At 38.9% G+C, this 9,592-nt stretch overlaps 1 protein-coding gene across 1 annotated transcript in view; it reads right to left on the reverse strand.

The window, feature by feature from the left end:
• LOC109544714 (cilia- and flagella-associated protein 57) overlaps positions 1-9,592 on the reverse strand; it is a gene marked incomplete in the record, with an annotated part of 73,226 nt that overhangs the window by 18,382 nt on the left and 45,252 nt on the right. The window contains 1 exon segment of the mRNA XM_048663853.1: positions 8,792-9,015. Coding sequence (XP_048519810.1) covers positions 8,792-9,015 — 224 coding nt within the window.

Here is a 9,592-nt window from a genome sequence, read left to right on the forward strand (position 1 = left end):
AATAATAACAATAATTTGTCAAATTATGACTTACTTTGAATGTCCTTTCACGAATTTGCGTATATGCGATTAGTTTAAGGGAAATGCTACAGCTGCATAGCAGACGCTGCAAGAACTCACGCCAACAAAGGCCGAAGAGAGTCGTTCCAGGACGCTGGTGGACGACAATCCATTTTTGGGTTCCAGGCACAGAGGAACAAGTATTGGGTATAATCGAATCCGAGGAAGTGCTACGTTTCTACCACGTTTGTACGATACACACAGCACAAGGAGATACAAATTGAGCACGAGATAATTAACTGAATACGAGAAACTGCTTGATAAGAGTAAATAATAAGGAGATTACACAGGCACTAGCTTGTTTGGAGTTAACCATTCAAATGTTTGGTGTTGTATGGTTTATTTTTACACCAATATTCGAGGTTATGAGAACAGGTTGACATTTTGTCAACAAATCTTGTTGAATTTACCGCTTATCCTCGTCTATCTTATTGTCACTCTGTATAATTCCATGGTTACCGGAGTTTTAAATAATTACGAAGCCACAGGTATGTGCGCAATGTTAATTAGGCAGATTACCTTGAAAAACATTGCTGCCGTATTTCTGATATAGTTTTTTGTAAATTTCTCAGTTTTTAATAACAATTAATTTCTTTGACTATTTTTTCTGTACTCCTATAACAGCGCCAGACAACACCTCACCCTGTATATATCATACACTAATTAAGCGAACACCTATATACACTAATTAAATCAACTACATAAAATAGAAACACCTGTTATATTGAAGAAATGCAGACCAAGCGATATCGTCAGAATGCAAAGAAAACTGCCAAATATTATAAACAGTTTTTTTATTCTTTTGCTCGATATTGGACGAAGTTAATATTTTTCAATGGCTTGCCAAATGTGAAGGTTGAAACAACCATACATGTAAATAAAATTTAAATATCTAAGCAATAAGTTTTAATCTTTTCCCGAACAGGATTGTCCTGACTCATCACCTGTAATCCCAAAAGATTCAAACGATTTTGATATACTTTTTAATATGTTTGTAATTTATATTTTAGTGTGTATATTTAACAGAGCTCTTGTTTTAAACTAATAACGGCTGTGAATGTATATTTTAGACAAACTGATGATGGTGGAGAAGAACACCGAAACGTTTTTGTAACATTTTAAATGGTAAACAATGAAATTGACTGGAACCCAGGAAGAGTAGCTAATACTTGATAGGATTGGGTCTATTATACAGAGTGATTAAAATTGGCATAATTCCTTTACCGGTGTTGTCTGGGGGTGTTAAGAGATGATACGAAAAATAGAAAAAAATCGTTCTTATTAAAAGCTGAGATATTTGCGAAAAGCTATATTAAAAACACGGCAACAATGTTTTTCAAGGTAATCTGCGTCATTAACATTACGTCACTACCTGTTGCTCTTAATTATCAAAAACTCAGGTAACCATAGTTAACTATGGATTAAACACAGAAAGTGAAAGGTTTACTGGTAGAGAGTTTCCCCATCTTGTCAATTGGTCCTTCGCAAATTAATACCTCAACTAGTGATGACGTCATTGCGAGTACGCATTTGCAAGTACTTTTTTGTGTTTCACTAATGTTTTAATGCATTACTAGGTTTCGTAAAATAAACGATGCGGAACGTAACGATTTGCACTAAATAAGAATATTTTTTAGATAAGGCCCAACTTAATGGTTTAAATAGTTATAAATATTATTTGTAAGCGAAAATGTAAATAATGTTCAAAAATATTTTATTCGTCTTGTTTCAGCTGCCATGATCTTTTGTTCAATCAACAAATTTCAGCAATTTTGTTTCTCGTGTTCAACAATTTTAACAAGACCTCCTATCAAAAGTTATGGCTCAATGAGTTTACAACTAACCTACGGTAAGAAGAGAAGAAAGTCAGTAATCTACAAATTCGAAAAACAGTTCGGTGATTTGTGGTAAAAAAAATTCTTAGATATGAATCTCTGGGTTTGAAAAGAACCGTTTTGAAATGTGGACAACTCGCAAGGGGTAAACTTGGAACACCTGCCGCTTCGTTTAACCCCAAACATGTTTGTCCCGTACTATTTGTGCCGTGCAGCTTCTCGTATTCGAATCTTGGATTTCTTGATATTAAGATCGAGTCCCGCTATTGCACATTCAGCAGAGAGCCTATCGTGCAACACTTTAAATCCTAGTCATTGGAGACCAAAAGTACCACCGTGTCATCCGCATAACGCAATCTGTTTATGACTTCGTCATTTACTATCATGCCGTCCAGCCCTCCAGAGATTGCCTTCCTAAATGTTCCTTCCAAGTAGACATTAAGTAGTAACGGCGATAGCAATAAATTCTTGCCTAACACCTCTCTTGATGTTGATAGATTTTGAGTATTATCCGTTCTTACTACTGCTGTTTGATTCCAGTATAAATCTGCGATTATGCGAACATCTCCATTCCATCAAATCCAATATATTTTAAGACCCCTATAAGCACATCATGCTGACTCGAAAAAACGCCTTTCGAAAATGCATAAAACAAGGCCACAAGCCAACCGACATATCTCGAAATTTCTGAGCAAGTACGCTCAGCCCGAACAAAGCCTCCCTTGCACCGAACCCGTTGCTCCTGTTTAATTTGTATTGGTGTTCGGTGGACCAGATATTCACTATGCCCTTGTGTCCTGTGTATCTTACATACATGGTAGGGATTTATCCCTTCGTCGGTGAAGTATCAGTTGTTGCGCAATGCTTCGATAACTTCTGGAACGCTCGGCTGCAATTATCTCCAATACCTGTTTATCTTGGTGCACCACTATCTGGCTCAATTCCTGGAGCCAGTGTCTCCAGCTTTATATTGTGTAAGTTCTTATAGGTTCTGCTATGTTACTGTCGTATTTCGCTATAAGTAATAGTATATTCGCAAATTCGATGTTCGTGTACATTTTACTAAAGAAGTTTGCAACGAAGTTTTTAAAATGCCTTTAAAATGATTGTGTGAAAAATATAGATTATTCCCAATAAAGTGAAATACTACAAGTACAATGCCTCTTGTCTTCCATCCAAGATACTTAGTTTGGTTTGCGTTTTGAATCCTAAGCCTAGAACATCAGTTGAGTGTTGGACTGGTCGCCTGACTGTATATTTCTATTACCCATTTTATGGTTTCAAATTTTTAATTGATGGTCCGTTTTAATGTTAGTTTGTTCTCTGAGATTTTAATTCTTTGACTACCTCACCATTGGTTGGTATGCTCTGTTCTGCTCTCTTGGGGATGCACGATTTTGTGTTGACGAGTAAGTTTACATCCCTTTTATTTTATTTATTTTCATGAGGTCCGCCAGGATGCTAATTATTACTGTTTGTGTTTTTTTGCGGCCCTGATGATGAGGTAATTGTCAAAAGCTCTTTAGTTATTAATTATATCATTTAGTTATTTAATATTTATAAATATTAAATAATAATAATAATATTAATAATATAATAATTGTTAATTTAGTTATTATTATATTTAATAAAGCCATATTTAATATTTAAGGGTGAAATTACACCATATACCCTTGATCTATAGATATACCTTCCTCCAACCAATCCCTTCATTACATAAAATCCCGTTTGATTGAAGGTCCCGTTTGATAAAATCCCGTTTGATTGAGTATTACAACTCTGGTACATAGTACAAAACTCTGGGATAAGAGCATGTGGCTGGCTTTTGGTAACCGCGGAAACCAAAGAATCAAGTGACGTTTACTCTAGTGCTGGAGTCAGAGGCTTCAAGAACTCACTCACAAGCCAGTTTTCACGTGCGGAGCAAAAACCGAAGACTAAAGGTGGTAAAGATGCTTGGACTGCAAAACTGAGCTTTAGGTGTCCCAAGTTATAGACACCTCTCTACCAAAGGAAAATCGCGCAACTTAAAGCTTACTTTCATGGTGAACGGAGAAACCAGGAGAGCGCTGAAGCGCGCAGGCTTGTGTGGTATGAGTTGGTCACCATAAAAGCTTTTAGGGTGACCCCTTACATAAAGCAGCCGCCCCCAGCTCCTCAAACGCCCATCGATAAAGGAAAGTAGGATCCACCGTTCCCCAGTACAACCCGTCATGACACTGTCGGAACGTAATATCAATCTTCACCACAGCAGAGACGTGACAATCGAATTGGACAGCGTTATATCACGAAAGGAAGAGCCGAAGAGAAGAGCAAGAATGAAAGAGACATGTTGTACTAATGCAAGAACTTTATGTCTACAGACACTAAATCAGAGACTTCAATCAGGCGAGTTATAACACCATAGTCGGATCGCCAATCGACAAGAGGCCCCAATGCTGCATGATGATATACAAGGATCTACGCGTCACCCATAGGGCTCAGTTAGGAACCAGGGTTGCCACTGCGGTTCTACTAGAACATGAAGAAAACGTAAAAACCGTAAGGTTCTAATAGGTAGTGTGTATCTTAAGTAGGAGGATGCCCAACGTTTCCCCACGGAAGACATGCATTAAGGTTATAATATTTGCAAAAAGTTCGGGTTCTCAAGCGATTATCGATGGCGATAACAACGCGTAGAACGACGTCTGGGGAACCTCCGATACAAGCGCCAGAGGTGTTGGAGTATCTCTTTACTGAAAACCAAGAAGTGTCGAACATAAACGAGAGGCCGATGTTTTGGAATCGAGTCCGACCAGAAGTGATTGACAAAGGCTGGCAACCTGAAATCTAATTACAAAGGAGAAAAACTGGAGAGTGTTAGAAAACATAATAATGTTTTGTCAATGATAAATGTTGATGAATTTCGAATTCCAAATTGAGTCGGACCAGCAAGACGCCTACAGCTCGTACAAGAGCATCAAAACGGCTGCCGGAATTTAAAGCACGAGCAAAGCTGGACAACTACACAACGACCAACGTAAAGTGAAACCTGCCTGTGCTGGAAGGTAGGCTGGCTGAGTGGGTGAGGTACATGACCGATCTGGTCAATAACATCCGTGCAGACGAACCGCCAGTAAGAACAACTCTGGAAGCACTTATAATAACATGAGATGAAGTAGAACACGCTGTAAAACTTGCAAAAAATGGCAAGGCAAAAGAACCAGACCTTGCGTTGGTTACAAACTCATATAGGATAGAAAATATGTGCAGGTTTTTTAATGCTATATATGCCAGTGAACACATTACGAGCGATTGGGCAGTCAGTCTTTATCACATTACCAAAGAAAGCAACTGTAAGAACATGCGGTGATACAAGACCATCAGCTTCATGAGTCTCCTACTTAAAATATTTTTAAAGATAATTCAAGACCGCATATATCACAAATCTGAAGAGTACCTTAGTGAGTCGTAGTTCGGATTTCGCAACGGGTTTGTTACAAGTAACGCTTTGTTCGGGCTGAGCGTTCTTGCTCAGAGATTTTGAGATATGTCGGTTGGCGTGTGGCCTTGATTTATGCATTATGCGAATATACTATTACTTATAGCGAAATACGACAGTAACATAGCAGAACCTATAAGAACTTACACAAGATAAAACTGGAGACACTGGACGATTGGCTCCAGGAATTGAGCCAGATAGTGGTGCACCAAGAAAAACAGGTATTGGAGATAATTGCAGCCGAGCGTTCCAGAAGTTATCGAAGCATTGCGCAACAACTGATACTTCACCGACGAAGGGCTAAATCCCTACCATGTATGTAAGATACACAGGACACAAGGGCATAGTGAATATCTGGTCCACCGAACACCAATACAAATTCATCAGGAGCAACGGGTTCGGTGCAAGGGAGGCTTTGTTCAGGCTGAGCGTACTTGCTCAGAAATTTCGAGATATGTCGGTTGACTTGTGGCCTTGTTTTATGCATTTTCGAAAGGCGTTTTATCGAGTCAAGCATGATGTGCTTATAGGGGTCTTAAAATATATTGGATTTGATGGAATGAAGGTGTTCGCATAATCGCAGATTTATACTGGAATCAAACAGCAGTAGTAAGAACTGATAATACTCAGAATCTATCAACATCAAGAGAGGTGTTGGGCGGCATGATAGTAAATGGCGGAGTCATAAACTGTTTGCGCTATGCGGATGCCACGGTACTTTTGGCCTCCAATGACTAGGATTTAAAGTGTTTGCACGATATGCTCACTGCTGAATGTGCAGTAGCGGGACTCGATCTTATTTATCCAGAAAACCAACATTCTGGTACAAAGCAAAGAGGATGATTCAACGGCTAATCTGACGGTCGTAGTTGTGACTGGAGCGGGTTACACAGATCAAGTACTTCGGATGTCTGTTAAATAACAATGGAGACCGAGAGATCACATGGAAATCCGCTCAAGAATAGAGTACGCTAGCACAGCGTTCAACAAAATGAGAAAAGTTCCGTGCAGTAGAGATCTTAGACAGAATTTGACGATCCGTTTGATGCGCTGGTATGTATTTTCAATTTTGCTTTACGGAGCGCAGGCCTGGACTATGAATAGCAATGAGATGGGGCGACTGGAGCCGTTTGAGATGTGATGCTATAGGAAAATCCTATAAGTATCATGGATTGATAAAGTCCGAACCTTAGATATGCTTGAACATCTAACTAAAATCACTAAAATCCCATGCACCATCAAGCGGGGAATATTAGAATACTTCGGTCATGTAATGAACAGCGTGAAATACCTACCACTGAAAAACATGATAGATGGTAAAATTGCTGGCAAGCTTGGCCCAGGTAGACGCAAAACATCATGGCTGAATGTGGCGTAACCTCAAGCACACTCTTCAAGGTGGCGGTGAGCAGGATTTAGATAGCTGTGTTGGTGACCAACGATCTGGAAATGACATGGTACATGAAGAAGAAAAAGCAAGTTGTCACACTGAAAAACAGGAACAAGAAGAAAGCTGACTGGTCCCATAACAGGGATTACCTTAGGCAGTTTCTCGGATTCTCTGAGGATGACATAACCTCCAGAGAGGAGTTGAAACTCGAGGTAAGATGGCTAAATGAAGAAAGGGCTCCCTTGCGAAAGAGGTTGGGATCTCAACGCTTCCGTGGTGGAATAAGGCCCTTCAGCTCCTGAGAAAGGAGGCTTGTCACCGACCCCCCAATGGAAAGTAATGCCAAAACTGGGATCTCCAGCTCAAAGCAAGAAGAAACTTTCCTTGTTGTTGACTGTCAACTGTTGTTCCTTGAAATTTGCTGTCAAGTCGCTATCGGATTCAGCCCGGCTTGCGAAGATCCTCAGCACAGATTAATCACAAGATTATATGGAGACCGTTAAAAAGCCACTTGGACGGAAACGAAAAAGGGGACCTTTCAATTTCTACTAGCATTACGCTTTCCAGGCGACGGCGGCCCCAGAGGCTTTGAGGTCAACGTCTGCTCGAATGAATTGGATTGGACCACTTCCAAAAGAGTTGCCAGTGATGACGCTATTAAATGGGGGGATTTGAATTTTGCCCATATAAAGCCGCAGGTGCAGACGTGATAATTCCAAAATGCCTGCAGTCGAGCTCAGATTATTAGATCTTACCCCCGTTCCTGGGAAGGACCTTGGGTTATCCTGGCAATGAAATATGTCCCTAATGATTGGCCGTCAGCGGAAGTGGTCTTTATGCCGAAACCCGGTGAAAGAAACAACACCGAGCTCAAATAGTTCAGACCCATAAAATTTACGTCTTTCCTCATGAAAACTTTGGAAAGGATGATGGACAGGTGACCAACAGAGAAAATTCTCATCAGGACACCGCTGCAGAGCACCCAGCATGCATACAGGAAAGGAAGGTCGACAGATACGGCTCATGCTCTGGCGCAAAAAGCTGTGCAGGGGTAGAATATTAAGCAGTGTGGAACATAGGGAAGGGGTTTTCGAGAAGGCCAAAATCTGCAATGGTCTTCAGTTATAAGGGGCTCTCGGTTGAACCATAAACTGGGTCCGGAGTGCGGCAACACACCACACGTAAAATGTGTACGTGCACGTAAAAAAATGCATTATAATATAGACGATTTATAAACTTTACGTTCCTTGGGGAGACTCAAACACGGTGATAACTTTAACAGGTTAGACACGCTAAATTAGTGTGGTGTTTTTCTATAAGAAATGCAGATTTAACTGTTTCTTAAGTTTTTGAAGGAATTCTGTATTAAATGATAGTGGAATATGTATAGGCTATAATTCTACCGCCTGATCAACTCAGTATATTTTTGCCCGAAACTTTTGCTAACTAACAACTAACATAAGTTAAAGGTTTCTGTCCAAACTCTAATTGCAACTAAGTTGGTTATGACATGATTATGGAGCCACATGTTATGTGTGGTTTGTGATTACTTATGTATATGAAATTGGTGCACGCTTTGAAGTACTAGTGCTTATGTCGTTGGTGTCGGAACTGGAATGAAGAAAACATTTAAAACATGACATTTTATGCAACTGATAAGAACAGCAAAAACTTTAAACTCGTCATAAGTAAAATTATTTAGTTCTTCATTTGCCTTTAAGTCGTTTCTGTTGTTGATTGGTGCATAAAGCAACAAATATTTACATAATGTTCATGCGGAAATTGTCTTAACAGGTGTGACGGTGAAATTATGTTTAAAATCGCGCCGTTTTCGTTTTTTTTTTAAATAAATATCTCGGTTTTCAGTAAAAAAAATTTCGATTTTTTTTGGTGCTCCTTATACACGCTGGGTCGATACCTATATAAATACTACGTTAATTTTCATGTAAAATACTAAAGTTTTCAATAAAGTAATATAACGTTTGCTTTAAAAGCCAATATGTTTCAATAAGAAAATATTCTTACCTTAAAATCCAATATAAATTTGAACTTTTCCAGTTCTTGATTTTTGCTTTTAAGTTGGAATATTCGTTTTTCTTTTTCTTCAATTGTACTGTCTCTTTCCGTCATTTCTTTTTTTATGTCAATAATATCTTTTTCCAAACTATTTATAATAGACTTGAATTTAATATGTTCATTTTCGAGTACGTAGACCTGGTGCTTAAAATCGTCAGATTCCTTTTGGGTTGCTGGAATTAATCAGCAATAGTTAAAAACTCATCATTAACTTCCAACGTAAATGAGTGAAAATCAATTATCATATTCTGACAGAAAAAAGAAGAACCATACAGAGAGTCTCGCGAATATCAGCTGTTAACCCTAACTCGATAAATACAGTTACAATAATCCCGAAAATTTTAGGTTTTGCTAAAGCGGATCCGCTCTATACAGGGTGTTTCAAAATTAGCGTCATTCCTCTGGGGGTGTTGTCCGGGGGTGTTGCCTGGAGGTGTTACCTGGGAATGTTTCAGGAGTACAGGAAAAATAGTAAAACATTTAAATTATCCGGAGTGGTAATGGGGAATTAGTAATTTCGATAACACTTGAAAAAAATCGATATTTGAGAAGAGTTTTTTTGGTGTACAAAAATTCAAAAACAAAGGGAATTTTTTCCTGGGTTAAGCGGACAAATAATGTTTGGAATAAGAATTTTTTATTCGGCGGGATTTACACCTGCGACCTCTATGACTCCGGCATGATGCTCTACAAACTCATATACGAAGCAGATAAGATTCGCATCTGCAGATGCAATCCTTCTTTTTTTTT

Source organism: Dendroctonus ponderosae, unplaced genomic scaffold, assembly GCF_020466585.1.
Source record: "Dendroctonus ponderosae isolate FM_Combo_2020 unplaced genomic scaffold, Dpon_F_20191213v2 Dpon_F_20191213_2, whole genome shotgun sequence".
NCBI lineage: Eukaryota > Metazoa > Arthropoda > Insecta > Coleoptera > Curculionidae > Dendroctonus > Dendroctonus ponderosae.